The sequence below is a fragment of the Lepidochelys kempii genome, chromosome 2 (genome assembly GCF_965140265.1).
Source record: "Lepidochelys kempii isolate rLepKem1 chromosome 2, rLepKem1.hap2, whole genome shotgun sequence".
NCBI lineage: Eukaryota > Metazoa > Chordata > Testudines > Cheloniidae > Lepidochelys > Lepidochelys kempii.
Window position 1 is genome coordinate 10333604 of NC_133257.1, and position 19936 is coordinate 10353539.

The 19936-nt window shown below is 40.9% G+C and overlaps 1 protein-coding gene across 3 annotated transcripts in view; it reads left to right on the forward strand.

The window, feature by feature from the left end:
* The window catches only part of TRAPPC9 (trafficking protein particle complex subunit 9), an 829667-nt gene that overhangs the window by 12149 nt on the left and 797582 nt on the right, over window positions 1–19936 (forward strand). For all 3 annotated transcript variants that reach the window (XM_073330054.1, XM_073330052.1, XM_073330055.1), the window contains exon 3: window positions 18961–19106. In XM_073330054.1, the coding sequence (XP_073186155.1) occupies window positions 18961–19106 (146 nt within the window). The remainder of the gene's footprint in view (window positions 1–18960; window positions 19107–19936) is intronic.

Consider the following 19936-nt stretch of genomic DNA (forward strand, 5'->3'; position numbering starts at 1 on the left):
CTAAAAACTATCAATTTAAAATCTTCATAGTTGGGAAATTGTGGGGGAGTCAAATTATTTGACAGACATTGAGATTCAGAAAATTAGCTTTATAGTTGTTAAAATACAAATTGTCAACATCATGTCAAAATATACAAAGTAAATATCCTTAAGTCATACTCTGATATTTCTCAAGCAGCCTTTTTCTTAGTTTGCCTATTTATAAATTTAGATGATCATTGATGGAAATATTTTTTCATAGGTTTATGTGTATGGTAAAATCGATGTTTAGTGACATTTACTGATAAAAATCTAATCCTTCTAAGCCTAATTACAGTATTTGTGTTGGAGAATTAGCTTAAATGGTAAAATGCTTGCTTAGCAGATGAGAAGTAGGAAGCGGTGTGTAGTACTCTGATTGTTTTCAAGTCCTTGTATGAGACCATTTCTGTTGAAGTCATTCCCTCCTTGACCATTTCAGCCACCGCTGTTTGATAACTTTTTCTAGGTTTCCCTGGTTTTCAATTAAAAAAAAAAAAGCTAGTGTTTCTAGTCTGTTGGGCCCAGATTATTTTAATGTTTGTTATTCACATCAACTCAGTGTGGGCACTATTACATTGTTGACTTTGAACTAGTAAGACATCTACTTAACATGGGTCTTGCGCTCTCATCACCCAATATCCTATATAGATGTATTGCTTTTCTAATGTTAACATATAGTAGGTGGGATTTGTTCACTGCTCTTTGTCAAACTGTGTGAAATCTGAGTACATGTATATGTGCCTATTTAATTTTTTTCTGTTCTTGTATATTTCTAATTTTTGTTTTGTTCCTTTCTTTCTTTTTCTTTTTTTCCTCTCATACTGCCCTGTGAGTTTGTTGTTGGGTCTGAAAAGGTAGGCTGTGATAGATTATATTTAAAATTAGTTAGCTTTCATGTGCTGCCTTTCCATTCTGTCTTCATTACATAGTTGAGTGTTGCTTGTGTATGTTTTTCCAGTACAACTAAGAATTACCGCTGGACCGTTATTATCATGAGTTCACTTCTTTTAGCATATGGCAATTCTATTTGATGGCAGTGCTGGAATTTTTTTTTGTAGAATACACACAATTTGCTGAGATGGCTGCTGACCTCTGGAAACTGCTTTATTTTGTAAACTTCAAAGCCATGAAGCTACTGCCTGTGTTTGTTTTCAAAATTCAAAAGTTCTGTCAGTGATGGAAATTAAATGCTGTAGCTGGATTTTTAAAGGCTCAATAATGTTATGAACAGTGATATTTGTTGTTATGCATGCTAACCGGAATTGGGAATCGATTGAATTTGGTGGGAATTTTTTTTTGGCAGCATTTTGCATGAAAACTTTGCCAATTCATTTTGCATGGTTTTTGAATCTTCAGGTTTGTTTTCTGATGTTCTGAAGAATCAGAAACTCCTCCAAACTTTTGCTAAATGGTTTGTGGTGAAATTTACTTCTAGTTTGGAATTTAATGATTCAACACTTTTGCCCATTCTGAATTTTGCACATAATTATGGCAGTCACCTTGGGCAATTTTAGCTGGAGAAATAGTGAAATAGGGGAGGAACAGAGCAATGCGTATAAAGTCAAATGCATGGCTGCAATATATATGCACCAGATGTACATGGGATCAGGTGGGGACGGAAGTGGCCAGGACTCTGCCTTCTGGTTTTATCACCAGAAGTGGCACAGAAGTATGTATTGTGTCCTGCACATGCAAGTTGATGAGGTGCTTGACGTTAAACCAGAAATGTGGACACCCAGAATAAGGTAAGCAAGTTTGATGAAGGCACTACAGTGGCTGTTAGTGTTAACTGTTTTAGTGTGTAGCAGACAAGCGTTCTGTTTTCCACTGGCACTCCACAGTGCTCCCAAAACAATACTGATTCTTACTTCTTAAGAGGATTTTGTTTCTTAAAAACATAAGAGCTACTGCATAAAGATGGAACTATATTTGAAAGCACATTGTAAGCCAGCCTTGCAGTAGTCAACCACATGTAACTCTAGTGCGTGGGGAACCTTCAAAGATTCAGGTTTGGAATGGTTATGTGAAGCTGTGGGGTATCGCATAAGACCATGTAGTCCTGTAAGTGACAACACCCTTTATGATTTGGGATAGGATTAGTGGACTTGCTACCACTGGCCAGTATTTTTGGTGGATGGGGTGCTTTTTCATCTGGTGTTTTCAGCAGTCACTGTCCATCAAAAATCTTGGATTGCATTATGGGGGAAAAGGAAGAGCAAGCAAGTACGGTGGCTCTCTACTCATGCCACTCCCTCTGAGAGAATGTAGAAAATGACTTCTGACCCCTGTCACTATGTGGGAATTGGCTTAGACCACAGGGAACCAGAACACTGGTGACTCATGATTAACCAACCAATGCATCTCTTCTTCCCCCCCACCCCGAAAGAAAAAAAAGAAAAGGTATAACCTCCTTATTATATTGTAAGATTTTGCACTAATTTCTTCATTTCAGGCCACATAGCATCACTAGCTGGGACAAATAATTTATTTCATGATTTATTTACACTGGAGGAAATCACCAAAAAAGTGATTTTTATTTTTTAGCAATAAATATAATATTATACATTTGATTACAGACTAGCATTTTTTCAGTCTAGTTCTGAATTAATGTTTTTACTGACCCTTTTTGTAGCTGGGTGACTTTAAAAATAAAACCAAACAAAAACCTCAAGCATCTGGTGAATTAAGTTTTATCTGTGTGTTGAGGGTGGATTTTGTTTACATGAATGTTTACCTTTTCACTTGGCAGAGACATTTGTGTAGTATTCAAGCACAAGTTGGAAAAACTGCACATTGTTGTAACCACTATAAAAATTGTTCACTTGGATAACTTAGTTCTTCATAAACAACAATGAATTATAAAGTTATTTAAAAATGGGTGTTTTTAATGGAGATGTCAGTTATTTTATATGAGCAGCATTTATTGATACCTGGGCTTTGCTGCAGGAAATGAATGTATTTATGTGTTGAATATATAAAACCACATGTCCCCAATGTAAATAATTTCCTAACGCAGTATATCTTGGGGAGGGAGTGTGAACCAGTTGATAGGGCGCTGCACTGGGACTCTGCAGACCTGGTTCTACTCCTGCTGCTGTCAATGACTGGCTGGGTGACTTTGGGCAACTAACGTCACCTCTCTGCTTCAATTTCTCACTCTGTAAATTGGGGGTAATGATACTTCTTTTGTAAAGAACTTTGAGATATATTCATGAGAAGTGATATTTAGGAGCTAAATATCAATCTGGAAAATATTAGTTATTGTGACTGTCTTCTGATCTTTGGGGTCTAGTACATTTATTTAAAATACATTTTTTGGCAGCATTTATTATTTTAAAGGCAGAACTAATATAGCTGTACACTGAGTGAATCACTTGCTCTTTATTTAATTTCATGTATAATCTTTGAAATCAAAGAACAAATGAGCAAATGGTAATGTCCAATGGAGCAAAATTTTATTATTTTTTTGCATCAGACTTATAAAACAAGTGAAAATGAGTCTGCTTAGCATAGTCCAGACAGCAGTAACTAGAAGCAACTTACTTTACATTTTCTTTTTTCATAAAACTATGCATTGCAATTAGCTGCATTTTTTATTTCTACTTTGTGTCTTAAAATTCATACATCTTTATTTTTAAACCATTCCTGCTAAAGTATTGATTGTTAGCACTTTGCTTTAAACTGAGAATTTGCATCTTTTGTGAAGCGTAGCTTTAATATAGTTCTCTGTTAAAAGATATTTTGTCTATCCTTCAAATTCAGCAAAAGTTTGGATTCCTGGCTGTAACACCAACATTTGAAAAGCAACTATTGTCGAATTATTGGTCATGACAGCTTGATATATTGGTTAATATGGGAGAGAAGTACTCGGATGAAAATGAATTAAAAAGTAAACTTTCTAATTAAGAGAAACTACAGATCATAATTTGAAAGAAAAAGTAATGCCAAGTGTCCTTCATTCTAAGGAATGTGTTATTGAGGTAGAGATAGGTTGGAGATATTACAAACAAAACTAAAATAGCAATGATTAGATAGTCTTACGTTTTTATTCCAAAAATATGGGTACTAGCAAAATTCTTCTAATCTCTCCTCTCCTCTGCTCTCAGTCCCAATTATAATTTGTTTATATCACAGCAGACAATACTAAATATTAGAATGAGACATATTTCCACAGAATCTGAAAAATTCTGAACCTGTGCTGAAATCTGGTTAAAACTTGACATAGTCTTGCACCTCATAGTGAGAGGCAGCCTTAGCTTTCACTCAAAAATTTCTTCCTGTTTCCTTTTGTTTCAGCCATCTTTATAAAGTATACATTTAATGGAAATTTAAAAAGGGTAATGCAAGTGCTGCAGTTTCCTTGACAGCTGTGGGACAAAATGGGTAAGGTCCTTGGATTCAGTCCCACTACTTGTCCCTCTCATCACCCCAGTCATGGATCCGATGTGATGTGTATGAGGGGCTTTTAAGAAGATTGGATAGTGGGGAGAGGTCATTTCCAGTCTTTCTGGATGGGCAGTAGCAACAGAAGGCATATTTTCTTATCTCACTGTGTGATGTCCTCTGCTGCTACTTCTGCGACAGTAATATTAGCTTTGGTTGGTTACCTGTCTGGTTCTCCCATAGACATCTCTGCCACTTTCTTCCATATTACCCCTTAAAGTCCATTTCTTCCCAGATACTTGCTAAAAATGGCAAAATTCTGATGGTTAGGTTAAGGGGCTGTCCTTTATGTGCAATTGTCAAGGTTCCTTCCCCACTCTGAACTCTAGGGTACTGATATGGGGACCTGCATGAAAGACCCCCTAAGCTTATTCTTACCAGCTTAGGTTTAACACTGCCCCCACCAAAGTGTTACACAAAGAACAGGGGAAATGCCCACTTGGAAATGTCTCTCCTCCCCCCCAAATATCCCTCCAAGCACTACACCCCCTTTCCTGGGGAAGGCTTGATGATAAAATTCCTCACCAATTTGCATAGGTGAACACAGACCCAAACCCTTGGATCTTAAGAACAATGAAAAGCAATCGGGTTCTAAAAAGAAGAATTTTAATTAAAGAAAAAGTAAAAGAATCACCTCTGTAAAATCAGGATGGTAAATACCTTACAGGGTAATCAGATTCAAAACACGGAGAATCCCTCTAGGCAAAACCTTAAGTTACAAAAAGATACAAAAACAGGAATATACATTCCATTCAGCACAACTTATTTTATCAGCCATTTAAACGAAACAGAATCTAACGCATATCTAACTAGATGGCTTACTGACTTTTTACAGGAGTTCTGACCTGCATTCCTGCTCTGGTCCCGGCAAAAGCATCACACAGACCCTTTGTCCCGTGTCCGCCCCCCCCCCCCCCAGCGAGGTTATCTTAGCTTAGGTGCTAGCGAGGTTATCTTAGCTTCTTAACCCTTTACAGGTGAAAGGGTTTTTCTTCTGGCCAGGAGGACTTTAAAGGTGTTTACCCTTTATATTTATGACAGCAATGTATATATATTTTTAAAGTATAGCAATATACATATTTTGATCCCCTCTCCCCCAACACTCAAGTTTTCCTTAGGGCAAAAAAAAAAAGTTATTTCCATTTGTTTATCATTGCCCTAGCCACTTAGCTTGCATATTTTGTCCCACTCCCCTTCTCATTTATTTGTCACTTTAGATTGCATGCTCATTGTGGCAAGAAGACTGTTTGTGTAGTGCCTAGCGAAGTGGCACCCTGTACCTGATTAGGGGTTTCTGGGCGCTACTGCACTAGAAAAAATGATTACATTTCACTGTTTCAGCTGCTGCACCCAGCTACTGTTGCAGGGTTTGAGGCCTCTACCTACAGAAAAGGTCAGCATTAGAAAAATGTAATGTGAATACATTTTACTTTGATAAAATAATAAAAAAAAAAGTCAGTTCATGGGTTTAGATGTTAAGTTCTGTTTTTTAAAATGTTGTCATGAATTGAATTTAGTCACAACAAATGCAATTGCTGCTGTTAGAGGCATCAATCTCTGCTATTATCATGTTTCCACAGAATTTTACTTTGAGTTTTCCCATTTTTTCGTAAGGAGGTGTACCAGTTCATATGAAGTGCTCTGTAAATTTTCCTGAGGTCCCTATTACACTCTTTCAAATTCTTTAGGGCAGTGGTTCTCAAACTTTTTTTTTTCCTGCGGACCACTTGAAAATTGCTGAGGGTCTTGGTGGAGAACTTAATGATCTTTCCAAATGTTGTTTGTACTGTTAGGTAACTATTGTATAGCACTTTGCATAAAAGCGCTATATAAAAAAACCTTAATTTATTTTTCTACAAATAAAAGTGCACAACTCATATTTTTAATATCCGTAGTCTTACCTTTCTAATGTGATTGATTGTGTCCTCTCGCTGGGGCTGGGGAGGAGTGAAGGGGGTCTCCCCCGCAGCTGCAGACCTGGAGCTGGGGAAGGTTGCCTTTTTCTCTGGCTGCCGCAGCCCTGCACATCCCAAATTTCCCCCCCAACTCCTCTTCTCACCCCACTGCCTCCTGTTGCCTCTTATCTCAAGGCCACTACCTCACCTTACATGTGAGTCTCCTCCAGAGTCAAGGCACCTAATTAGTGAAGCCACACCTGTGTGGCTCCACTAATTAGGTGGGTGGCCCTTCATTCTCTCATGTGCGGCTGTCCAAGCATGCACCTTAGAGGGAACTATCTCCAGAGCACCTGAATGGAGCTGCGGACCACAGTTTGAGAATCTCTGCTTTAGGGTTAGTCCATATATACTCTGTAAATCTTAGCTGAAATTTATAGGATTCCTTCTAACTTAAATTGGATTCTGAAATGAAGACTTTGTTACTGTTTAATTTTTAGATGGTAAGGTTGGATTATTTATATGAAAGGAGATGCCACAAGTACACCTTTTCTTTTTGCAAATACAGACTAACACGGTTGTTACTCTGAAACCTGTTAACTGAACTTGGGGTTGATGGTTATTTCTTTTAGTTGTTAAGTAAAAGAGTGGTCTTCAGGGAAGAGAAGGCCAGACCTACAAATCAGATGTCTTTTGGGAAACATTTATATGGATCATCAAAGATTTCATAGTGCTGTATAAACATTAATTATTTCAACATGCCTATATGGTAGGTAAATGGTGTTATCCCTGTTTAATAGTTCAAAATACTCAGCCTCTCTACCTCAGTAACTTGCCCAAGTTCTCACAGCATGTCAGTGGCAGATCTGGGATTATTATTCAGGAGTTCCATTTTTGTACTCATCCGTGCTGCCTCTCAGTGATCCAGAAAGTAGTGAATCTAACTAGAGAATAAGCAACCCTGGATTTACTACTTACTCATTGATAGGAAGGGACTGAGAATATGAATAGTGGTTACAAGATGCTTGAATTAAAAATAATAAAGAATAACAGCCTTGGATTTTAAGAAAACAAATGTATGCATATTAAGAAAGATAATGGAGGAGGTGGCAATATAGAATGGGAAAATATATTAAATCCATCAGTGTGGAAGAAAATTGGAGCACTATGAAGGATATGACAAAGATTAACGGGTCTGAAAAATGGAAAGTATCAGGAACAGCTGATGAGCTTTCAAGAAAGGCTGTTCACAGATCAGAAAGTGTAAAATAAATCTCTGCTGGCACTGAACATGGAGAAGTGGGAGGCATCCAAAAAAAAAAGCTGCTCTGCAGGGTAGATAAAAATCAATGATTTTTTTAAATTAAAAAAAATCAATTTTTTTAATAAAATGCTTTTTGAGGAAAAACTTATTTAAGATGTATCTTAATTAAAACTATTATAGCTCAAAGATATTTCATTGTGGATTATTAATTCTAATTCTACAGTATGAGAATAGATTTATGTAATGTTTAAGAAAAGTTTTGTAAATGAGTCCCAACAGTTCATGGATTAGGGATCAAATTTTATGGGGTTCCAGGGGCTTCTGTATAGATTAACCTACATAATCTTTCTATCCACCCAACGGAACGCAGTGCTCAGTCTAGAAGATACCATCAGAGATGCTTAGCTTTGCAATTCTCAGACTGTGGATTATCTCCCCAGAGATAACATGCTTGTTAACAGCAAAAATGTTTTTAAATAAATATGTAGAGGTGAGAAATAAGACTTCAACCCTGTTTTCCCTCTGCAAATTTGTGTACACAAAGTCAATCCCTTACCTCTCTAAAAGTGCAAAGTTTTAAAAAGTTCAGTGAATAGAAGATTGTTGAGGGCGAAATAGATCTGGACAAAGAGAAGAAGTCTGGAAATGTGAGAAGGGAGGGACAGGCAATAGAAACAAAAGTGAAACTGTTTGAGCAGCATATTCCAGAAGTCTTGAAGTCTTTCTGAGTGTAGCCTTCACTGATTTGAGGTCTACCATACAATTCTCTCACTAGAAGGGAAAACCTATCATGGCAGCAGGCCGTAAAAGAATCCCAGTTTGGGAATAAGAACCAGTCAAGAAATATGTTTGCTGATGTTCTGAACAAAGTCACATGAATGAACTGGTGGAAGTCACTTAAGCACTTGGATTCAGAGACTGTTGAAGTGATGATCTCACTTTTAACAGCAGTAGCTTCTTCTGCCAGTGTAGAAAGTTATTTTCTTCCTTTGGACTAATTCATTCCAAACTGAGAAATCGTTTAGGACCTGAAAAAGCAGGAAAGCTTGTTTTTCTTTTCCTGATTATGAACAAACAGGAAAATGAAGGTGAAGACAACTGAGTTTAGCTACAGAAGCCAATATTTTAAGTTTCTCATGTTGACCTGGCTGACATAGTCGATTGAATTTGTGTTTTTTAAAAAAAAAGTTAACTATTTTAGTTAAAAGCAGTTTTAACAAAAACCTGATTTTAAAAAACTTGAACGTTTAACTAAATTCAAAAATTCATATGCTTGTTTTGTTAAAATATATGTTTGCTGCTGAAGAAAAAAATCCAGAATATATAACGTTGTTTTAGTTAAATAAAACAATTTAAATGTCTGTCTGGTGGTGATCTCCTCCTAATACAGCATGGCAAGAAAATCCTCCAAATGTTAATGATTAACCTGTTGAATTGGATATTGGGATATAGCTGTAAAACTCGTCTGAAAAGTTTTCAAAATAAGTCACTTAAAAATGTACAGTGTATACCTTCTAAAAATGAAACCTCCACCTATCTGAGTTGTGAAGATATATTAAGATAACAGCCAACAAGAATGCACTTTTGTCATAAATATAAAGGGAAGGGTAAACCCCTTTGAAACCCACTCTGAACTCTAGGGTACAGATGTGGGGACCTGCATGAAAAAAACCTCCTAAGCTTATCTTTACCAGCTTAGGTCAAAACTTCCCCAAGGTACAAAATATTCCCCCCGTTGTCCTTGGACTGGCCGTTACCACCACCAAACTAATACTGGTTACTGGGGAAGAGCTGTTTGGACGCGTCTTTCCCCCCAAAAATACTTCCCAAAACCCTGCACCCCACTTCCTGGACAAGGTTTGGTAAAAAGCCTCACCAATTTGCCGAGGTGACTACAGACCCAGACCCTTGGATCTTAAGAACAATGAACAATCCTCCCAACACTTGCACCCCCCCTTTCCTGGGAAATGTTGGATAAAAAGCCTCACCAATTTGCATAGGTGACCACAGACCCAAACCCTTGGATCTGAGAACAATGAAAAAGCATTCAGTTTTTTACAAGAAGACTTTTAATAAAAAATAGAAGTAAATAGAAATAAAGAAATCCCCCCTGTAAAATCAGGATGGTAGATATCTTACAGGGTAATTAGATTAAAAAAACATAGAGAACCCCTCTAGGCAAAACCTTAAGTTACAAAAAAGATACACAGTCAGAAATAGTTATTCTATTCCGCACAATTCTTTTCTCAGCCATTTAAAGAAATCATAATCTAACACATACCTAGCTAGATTACTTACTAAAAGTTCTAAGACTCCATTCCTGTTCTGTCCCTGGCAAGAGCAGCATACAGACAGACCCAGACCCTTTGTTTCTCTCCCTCCTCCCCGCTTTTGAAAGTATCTTGTCTCCTCATTGGTCATTTTGGTCAGGTGCCAGCGAGGTTACCTTTAGCTTCTTAACCCTTTACAGGTGAGAGGAGCTTTCCCCTGGCCAGGAGGGATTTCAAAGGGGTTTACCCTTCCCTTTATATTTGACACGCCCCCCAAATCTCAGCTAGGGTGAAACACTGGCTGGGATTTCTTCCTGGAGCTCTAGGAAAAACAGAGTTAATAAGACACATGCATCTCTAAATATACTACCAAGTACATAAAGACTAACAATATTGTCCACATCTCAAGGACGATTTTAACCAGTTGATTCTGGGAAACTTTCATGGGAGAGTGAATCAGCCACTTTGTTAGAAGCTCCTGAGATGTGTTGGATGTCGAAATCAAAATCTTGGAGAGCTAAACTCCCCCGAAGAAGTTTTTTGTTAGTTTCTTTGACGGTGTGAAGCCACTTTAGTGCAGCATGGTCGGTTTGCAGGTGGAAACGCCGTCCCCAAACATATGGGCGTAGCTTTTCCAGAGCGTAGACAATGGCATAACATTCTTTTTCAGTGACTGACCAGTTGCTTTCCCTCTCAGACAGTTTTTTGCTGAGAAACACTACAGGGTGGAATTCTTGATCAGGTCCTTTCTGCATTAAAACTGCTCCCACACCACGCTCAGACGCATCTGTGGTTACTAGGAACGGTTTGTCAAAGTCTGGGGCCCTTAGTACAGGGTCAGACATGAGTGTCGCTTTAAGCTTGTTAAAGGCCTTCTGACGCTTTCCGGTCCACTGAACAGCATTTGGCTGTTTCTTTTTGGTTAGGTCTGTCAGTGGGGCAGCGATTTGGCTGTAGTGCGGTACAAATCGTCTGTAATAACCGGCCAAGCCTAAGAAGGATTGAACCTGTTTCTTTGACTTTGGGACAGGCCACTTTTGGATAGCATCCACTTTGGCCTGTAGGGGGCTGATAGTTCCTTGACCCACCTGGTGTCCAAGGTAAGTCACTCTGTTTAGGCCTATTTGAGACTTCTTAGCCTTAACAGTTAGTCCTGCCTCCCTTATGCGCTCAAGGACTTTTTATAGATGTTCCAGGTGGTCTGCCCAGGAATCCGAAAATATGGCCACGTCGTCAAGGTAGGCGACTGCATATTCTCCTAATCCCGCTAGGAGACCATCTACAAGTCTTTGGAAAGTGGCGGGTGCATTTCGCAGCCCGAAAGGGAGTACATTAAATTCATACAGCCCGAGATGTGTGATGAAGGCTGACCTTTCCTTGGCAGATTCATCTAGCGGTACCTGCCAGTACCCCTTGGTTAAGTCCAAGGTCGAGATGAACTGGGCCCGTCCCAGTTTCTCTAATAGTTCATCTGTGCGTGGCATTGGATAGTTGTCTGGGCGAGTTACAGCATTTAGCTTACGGTAGTCCACGCAAAAACGTATTTCCCCATCTGGTTTGGGAACTAGAACCACTGGAGATGCCCATGCACTTTCAGAGGGGCGGATTACACCCATCTGTAACATATCCTGGATCTCCCGTTCTATAGCAGTTTTAGCTTGAGGAGACACCCGGTAAGGTTGAACCCTAATTGGGTGAGCATTACCTGTGTCAATGGAGTGGTATGCCCGTTCAGTCAGTCCTGGGGTGGCTGAGAACGTTGGCGCGTAGCTAGTGCACAGCTCCTGGATCTGCTGTCGCTGCATACGCCCAAGGGTCATGGAGAGGTTCACCTCTTTCACACCACCACCACATTTCCCTTCACATTACCTTGGGGCCACTCAGCGTCGTCTCCTCCCTGGGCTTAAACTGACAAACCTTTAATTCTCTGGAATAAAAGGGCTTTAGAGAATTAATATGGTACACCTTAGGCTTCCGGTTGGAGGTGGGGAATGCTATGAGATAATTAACAGCTCCCAGGCACTCCTGGACCATGAATGGCCCTTCCCACGATGCTTCCATTTTATGGGCCTGGAGCGCCTTTAAGACCATGACCTAGTCTCCTACTTTGAAGGAACGCTCTCTGGCATGTTTATCATACCAGGCTTTTTGCTCTTTTTGAGCATCCTGTAAGTTTTCTTTAGCAAGGGCTAAAGAGGTTTGGAGGGTGTTTTGTAGGTTGGTTACAAAGTCCAGAATATTAGTTCCTGGAGAAGGTGTAAATCCCTCCCATTGCTGCTTTACCAACTGCAATGGCCCCTTAACCTCATGGCCATATACAAGTTCAAATGGGGAAAACCCTAAACTGGGATGTGGTACAGCTCTGTAGGCAAAGAGCAACTGCTGCAACACTAGGTCCCAATCATTGGAGTGCTCATTTACAAATTTACGTATCATGGCCCCCAAAGTTCCATTAAACTTCTCCACCATGCCATTTGTTTGATGGTGGTAAGGAGTGGCAACCAAGTGATTTACCCCATGAGCTTCCCAAAGGTTTTTCATAGTTCCTGCCAGGAAATTAGTCCCTGCATCTGTGAGGATGTCGGAGGGCCAACCTACCCTGGCAAAAATGTCTGCTAGTGCCTGGCACACACTTTTAGCCCTGGTGTTGCTTAGAGCTACTGCTTCCGGCCATCGGGTGGCAAAATCCATGAAAGTCAGTATGTACTGCTTTCCTCTGGGTGTCTTTTTCGGAAAAGGACCCAGAATATCCACACCTACTCGCTGAAATGGAACTTCAATGATGGGGAGTGGCTGGAGAGGGGTTTTGACCTGGTCTTGGGGTTTTCCCACTCTTTGGCACACCTCACAAGACTGGACATAGGTAGAAACATCCTTGCCCATTCCCTCCCAGTGGAATGACCCCCCCAAACGGTCTTTGGTCCTGTTCACCCCAGCATGGCCACTAGGGTGATCATGGGCTAAGCTCAAGAGCTTGGCCCGGTATTTAGTTGGAACTACCAACTGTCTCTGAGGATGCCAGTCTTCCTGGTGTCCACCAGAAAGAGTTTCCTTGTATAAAAGTCCTCTTTCTACAACAAACCTGGATCGATTAGAAGAGCTGAGAGGCGGTGGGTTGCTCCGTGCCGCCGTCCAAGCTCTCTGGAGGCTTTCATCTGCTTTCTGTTCGGTCTGGAACTGTTCCCTTGATGCTGGAGACATCAGTCCCTCATTGGATTGGGGACCTAGGCTTGGTCCCTCTGGAAGCGATATAAGGGATGGAGCTGTTTCTGTTGACTGTGAACCGCTCTCCGCTGGTGCACTATGTTGGGATTCAGGCTCCGGCTGAGCCTCTTGTGTAGAGTTATCGGCTGTTGCCAGTTCAGGTTCGGTGGGGCCCTCTGGTGTTGAGGTTGCAAGTACTGGATTCAGTGCTGGCACGGGGTCTGGTGTTGGTTGTTTGGCTGGTTCCGGTTCTGGGACTGGTTCCGTCTGGGTGTCTGGGACTGGATCCACTACTGCTGTTGCAGACATTGGCCTGGGGTCCAGGTCCATCACCTCTGACTGGGTCCTGATAGAAGTTTCCGGAACAGAGCTAGGCCTCACGGCTTGTTTAGCCTGGCTGCGGGTGACCATTCCCACCCTCTTGGCCTGCTTCACATGATTGGCTAAGTCTTCCCCCAACAGCATGGGGATGGGATAATCATCATAGACTGCAAAAGTCCACATTCCTGACCAGCCCTTGTACTGGACAGGCAACTTGGCTGTAGGCAAATTGAAAGAGTTGGACTTGAAGGGTTGAATCGTCACTTGGATCTCTGGGTTGATTAAATTGGGGTCCACTAAGGAAGCATGGATAGCTGACACTTGTGCTCTGGTGTCCCTCCACGTGGTGACCACCTTCCCGCCCACACTCACAGTTTCCCTCCGCTCCAAGGGTATCTGGGAGGTATCTGGGCCTGTGGACCTCTGGTGTGATTCCGGTGCAATGAACTGTAATCTGTTGGGGTTCTTGGGGCAGTTGGCCTTTACATGCCCCAGCTCGTTACACTTAAAACATCGTCCAGCTGACGGGTCACTGGGGCGAGGAGGGTTGCTGGAGAATGGGGTGGTGGGACGATAAGGGGTCTGGAGGGTTCTTTGGGAGGTAGGTGGGGCTTTGGGCGGCCCCCGGGAATAGGGTGTGGTCTGGGGTGGTCCCTTCTGGTCTCCGCTCCAACTGCGACCAGTTTTCTTCTTCTCTGCCACCTCCACCCATCTGGCTCCAATCTCTCCTGCCTCAATTACAGTTTTGGGTTTCCCATCTAGGATGTATCTTTCTATTTCCTCAGGAACACCCTCTAAGAATTGTTCCATTTGCATTAGGAAGGGCAAATTTACTGGAGATTCAACACTTGCTCCTGATATCCAGGCATCCCAATGTTTCACAATGTGGTAGGCATGTCGGGTAAATGACATGTCTGGTTTCCACCTTAGGGCTCTGAACCTCCGACGAGACTGCTCGGGTGTTATCCCCATTCTGACTCTTGCCTTGGATTTAAACAGTTCATACTTGTTCATGTGTTCTTCAGGCATTTCAGCTGCCACCTCAGCTAAGGGTCCACTGAGCTGCGGCCTCAGCTCTACCATGTATTGGTCAGTAGAGATGTTGTACCCAAGGCAGGCCCTTTCGAAGTTTTCTAGGAAGGCCTCAGTATCATCGCCTGCCTTGTAGGTGGGGAACTTTCTGGGATGGGAAGTGGTACTTGGAGAAGGATTACTAGGGTTTGTTGGGATATTCTGCTGAGCCTTTATCTTCTCCATCTCCTCCACATACTTCCTCTCTTTTTCCTTCTCCTCCAGTTCTTTGTCCCTCGCTTCCATAGCTCTCCTGTGAGCAGCCGCTTGGTGTTGTTCTGCCTCCCTTTCTTGTTCCTTCTTCAGCTGCATGAGTTCTATCTGTCTTTCATGTTCCCTTTGTCTCTGCTTGGCCACAAAGCAGAGAAAAAACAATCTGCTTTCAGTTTCAACTGCTTTCTGGACTTCCGTTCCAAAGAAAAAAAAATTTCCTTTTTAAAATCTGTATTTCTAGTTCAAAAAATCTCAACTGGATCTCAAAATGATTTCAGGTTATTCCCACCACTGTGCCACCATGTCAAGGTTCCTTCCCCACTCTGAACTGTAGGGTACAGATGTGGGGACCTGCATGAAAAAAACCTCCTAAGCTTATCTTTACCAGCTTAGGTCAAAACTTCCCCAAGGTACAAAATATTCCCCCCGTTGTCCTTGGACTGGCCGCTACCACCACCAAACTAATACTGGTTACTGGGGAAGAGCTGTTTGGAAACGTCTTTCCCCCCAAAATACTTCCCAAAACCCTGCACCCCACTTCCTGGACAAGGTTTGGTAAAAAGCCTCACCAATTTGCCTAGGTGACTACAGACCCAGACCCTTGGATCTTAAGAACAATGAACAATCCTCCCAACACTTGCACCCCCCCTTTCCTGGGAAATGTTGGATAAAAAGCCTCACCAATTTGCATAGGTGACCACAGACCCAAACCCTTGGATCTGAGAACAATGAAAAAGCATTCAATTTTTTACAAGAAGACTTTTAATAAAAAATAGAAGTAAATAGAAATAAAGAAATCCCCCCTGTAAAATCAGGATGGTAGATATCTTACAGGGTAATTAGATTAAAAAAACATAGAGAACCCCTCTAGGCAAAACCTTAAGTTACAAAAAAGATACACAGACAGAAATAGTTATTCTATTCCGCACAATTCTTTTCTCAGCCATTTAAAGAAATCATAATCTAACACATACCTAGCTAGATTACTTACTAAAAGTTCTAAGGTTTCAGAGGAACAGCCGTGTTAGTCTGTATTCGCAAAAAGAAAAGGAGTACTTGTGGCACCTTAGAGACTAACCAATTTATTTGAGCATGAGCTTTCGTGAGCTACAGCTCACTTCATCAAAAGTTCTAAGACTCCATTCCTGGTCTATCCCCGGCCAAGACGACTACAGACAGACCCAGACCCTTTGTTTCTCTCCCTCCTCCCAGCTTTTGAAAGTATCTTGTCTCCTCATTGGTTATTTTGTCAGGTGCCAGCGAGGTTACCTTTAGCTTCTTAACCCTTTACAGGTGAGAGGAGCTTTCCCCTGGCCAGGAGGGATTTCAAAGGGGTTTACCCTTCCCTTTATATTTATGACAACTTTTATGTAGAAATCCATGATTAAATCAAGTCTTCCTGACCAGTGATTTTAAATTATGATTTAAATCTATTTGATTTAAACCAAATCCACCTTGCTGCTCAGTAAGACATGGTCATGGAAGAAGAGTAAAGACTTAAATAACTTGAAGAAATTTAACCTTGGAGAGAAGATACTAGAAACACTGAGAATTGTGTCTGAATAATATATTCATATTGGAAGAATCTCTAATGTTAGAGCACTAGGATTTGTGTGTACTTACAAATTTAATGTAGATGAGTGACAGTTTTATTCAATCTTTCAAATGAAAAAAAGCTTAATTATTGGTGGTGCAAATGTTTTCAGTCTATAGAATACCTAGGTGTGTGCTTGAAGGCAGAGCAGAATGTGTGGAGATTTGCTGAGGGGCTCTGAGGGTATGTCTACGCAGCAACTAGACACCTGTGGCTGGTCAGTGCCAATCAACTCAGGCTCACGGTTCTTGGGCTCTAAGGCTGTTTGTTTGAAGTGTAGACTTCAGGGCTTGGGCTGGAGCCCAAGCTCTGGGAAACCTCGAAGCTCGTAGGGTCCTAGAGCCTGGGCTCCAGCCTAAGCCTGCAAGTCTACACTGCAGTAAAACAGTCCCGCAGCCCAAGCCTCGTGAGTCAGAGTCTGCTGGCACAGGCCGGCCACGGGTTTTTATTGCAGTGTAGACGTACCTTGAGAGGAGAAGTCTCTTCTTGGAAAGTGAATGATTTGTCTCCTGTCTTGAAGCATGAGGAGTCTCATGGGGGAAGTATATATTTGTTACTTTGCATCTGTTCCATTCACCAACTTCTTTCTGAGAAGTTCTGGTTAAGGAAGGCTAGCATCAATACCAAGAATCCATTATCCAGATTAGTTACTTTTCTTGTAGCTGACTGTATTGAAGCATATATTTAGTTTAAAATTTTCAGCAAGGTGCCTTGTTCCTTGTAGCTTCCTTATTTGTGGCGGTTGGGGAGAGAGATGGGACTGAATGCCTTGTGTTGTTCGAAAGCTATTTTTCTAGCTGATCTTTTAGTTAGTGGTATAGGTGGTCTTTGAAGAGAATCCCATTCAGCTCTTGGCTGAAATGATGGTGGCAGTATCGGTCCTGGAGGCTGAAAGTGTGAGTGAAAGTGGGAAGAAGCTTAGATCTGCAACAAATCCATAGATAATCCGTCCCCTCACAGAAAAAAATAAGTTGTGTGCTATTTTAACAGGCTATTAGTTCTACAGAGCAAATATTTAATTACTAGAACATGAAAAGAATGATCTGTCTATTTCTATCAGCATTTTTCTCTTTCGTAATTTACAAGTAAAATTATTCTCTCTGAAAGGAAGGCTTTCTATATACAGTAGTGCTATATATTCAGAATATATGTTGTCTATATATCTCAATATTTCTTGAGGATGTTTGGTCTTTATTTTTCATGTTGCCCAGTACACTGGTTATAGTTGATGTTGGGCTGTTTGCTCAGTGTTAGAGGGTGGATTGCCATTGTGACGGGTTCGGTCACAGAGACCCCCTTGGGACTGTCGCCTGTTGTGCTGAGACTACCTCTGAGCCCATTTTCTCTGCCAATTTGGGCCTCCAGACTCCTGCCTTGTTGAGCAAGATATGCCAGTCTGCTCCAACATAGACCCAGGGTCTGAACCACCCTCCCAAAAGCTGCAGACTTAACTTTAAAACAGCTTGGCAAGTGCTCCTGTCTCTAGCACCCAGATACCCAGCTCCCAATGGGATCCAAACCCCCAAATAACTCTGTTTTACTCTGTATAAAGCGTATACAGGATAAACTCATAAATTGTCTGCCTTCTATAAAACTGATAGAGAGGTATGCACAGCTGTTTGCTCCCCCAAGTATTAATTACTTACTCTGGGTTAATTAATAAGCAAAAGTGATTTTATTAAGTATAAAAAGTAGTATTTAAGTGGTTCCAAGTAATAATGGACAGAACAAAGTAAGTTTATCAAGCAAAATAAAAAGAAACATGCAAGTCTAAGCCTAATAAAGTAGGAAACGGAATACAGGTAAATCTCACCCTCAAGATGTCCCAATAAGCTTCTTTCACAGACTAGACTCCTTCCTAATCTGGGCCCAATCCTTTTCAGACCAACATTGTGGTTTATGGCTGTATCCAGCAATCACTCACACCACCTTAGTTATAATTCTTTGTCCCAGTTTCTTTCGCATCTCTTTGGGGTGGAGAGGCCATCTCTTGAGCCAGCTGAAGACAAAATGGAGAGGCTTCCAGGGCATTTTATATTCTCTTGTGGGCAGAAACCCCTTCGTTCTTCTGTGCAAAGTCACAGCACCTAGATGGAGTTTGTAGCCACCTGGGCAATTCACATGTCCATGAATGATTCAGCTTTTTGCAGGCAGATGCCATTGTTTACATATTAGTTTGAACGTTCACAGGAAAGCGCAGATGTGGATTGGCATCTCCCAAAGTCCATTGTCAGTTAAGTGTTTCTTGATAGGATTATTCTCAGTAAGTGCCCATTCTCAAGAAGCTGACCAAATGCGTCACTGAGGGTGCTTAGAATCAAACACATTGAGATACAAGTACATAGCCAATATTCATAACTTCAAATACAAAAATGATAAACATACAGACAGCATAATCATAACCAGCAAATTACTATAGTCACCTTACTTTCTTTAGACACCTTACTTGACCTCCTTTGTACAAGATTTGGTGCTACTATAGGACCTTGGTTGCAACAGTAATTTACACGATCACAGTTCATGTCAATAACATCACAGCCATGTTTAATGTCTCAGTGATACGTAATTAGAGATGGAAGAATAAAAACAAGTAACTCAGTGCCTTCTCAGCTCATGGGATGGAGGTATTGTGTGAGTAATTATACACTATCTTTTATATTGCAGACATTATAAGAAACGTTGTCAAGGTCGGATGCGGAAACATGTTGGTGATCTGTGTCTACAAGCTGGGATGTTACAAGATTCCTTGGTACATTATCATATGGCTGTGGAATTTCTGCGGTCTGTAAATGACTTTTTGTGGCTTGGAGGTAGGCTTAATTGATGCTGATAAAACTCAAATGCTTTAAGATTCTGGTATGAAGCAAATGATGGTAGCTTTTTGTAGCCTTCCTGCTGCAATATAAAAAGGCAGCAATTAAATGCTCTTAAAAGACACTTAAAAAAATCCAATAAAATGTGACTTGAAAATCAAGCCAAAATAATTAGGATGTGACTAAGAATGCAAGGAAAATACTGTTTGTTATAGAAAGTGAGAATTTAGCATATTTGAAATATAAAATATGTGCTTCTGTAGCATAACTAAATTATGTATGACTTGTTTAATAGCTGTTTTTAAAAAGATGATCTTAGTCCTCAGGTAAATAGGTGTGGGGAAAAATGTTTCAAATCGTACCTATATGAGGCATAGTAAAGATTGGATGAAAAAATGTATGCCCCTGTGGCTGCCAAATCCACATATATTTAACTTACATTGACCATACCTTCACCATACTTTCACCTCATGCAAATCAGTTTTGGCCCCTAGGCTTCACCTCTTTGAAGGCCTTTTTTTTTTGTTGTGGTGCTGTTGCCTTTTCTCCTAGGTGCACAAGTGGTCATTGGACTCTTAGCTGCTGATTCTCATTCCTCTGTAGAATCATAGAAGTGTAGGGACCTCAATCCATCATCTAGTCCAGTCCCCTGCTCTCAAGGCAGGACTATGTAATAACAAGACCATTCCTGACAGGTGTTTGTCTAACCTGTTCTTAAAAACCTCCAATGATGGAGATTCCATAACCTCCCTAGGCAATTTGTTCCCGTGTTTAACTACCCTGACAGTTAAGTTTTTTCCTAATGTCCAACCTCCATTGCTGCAATT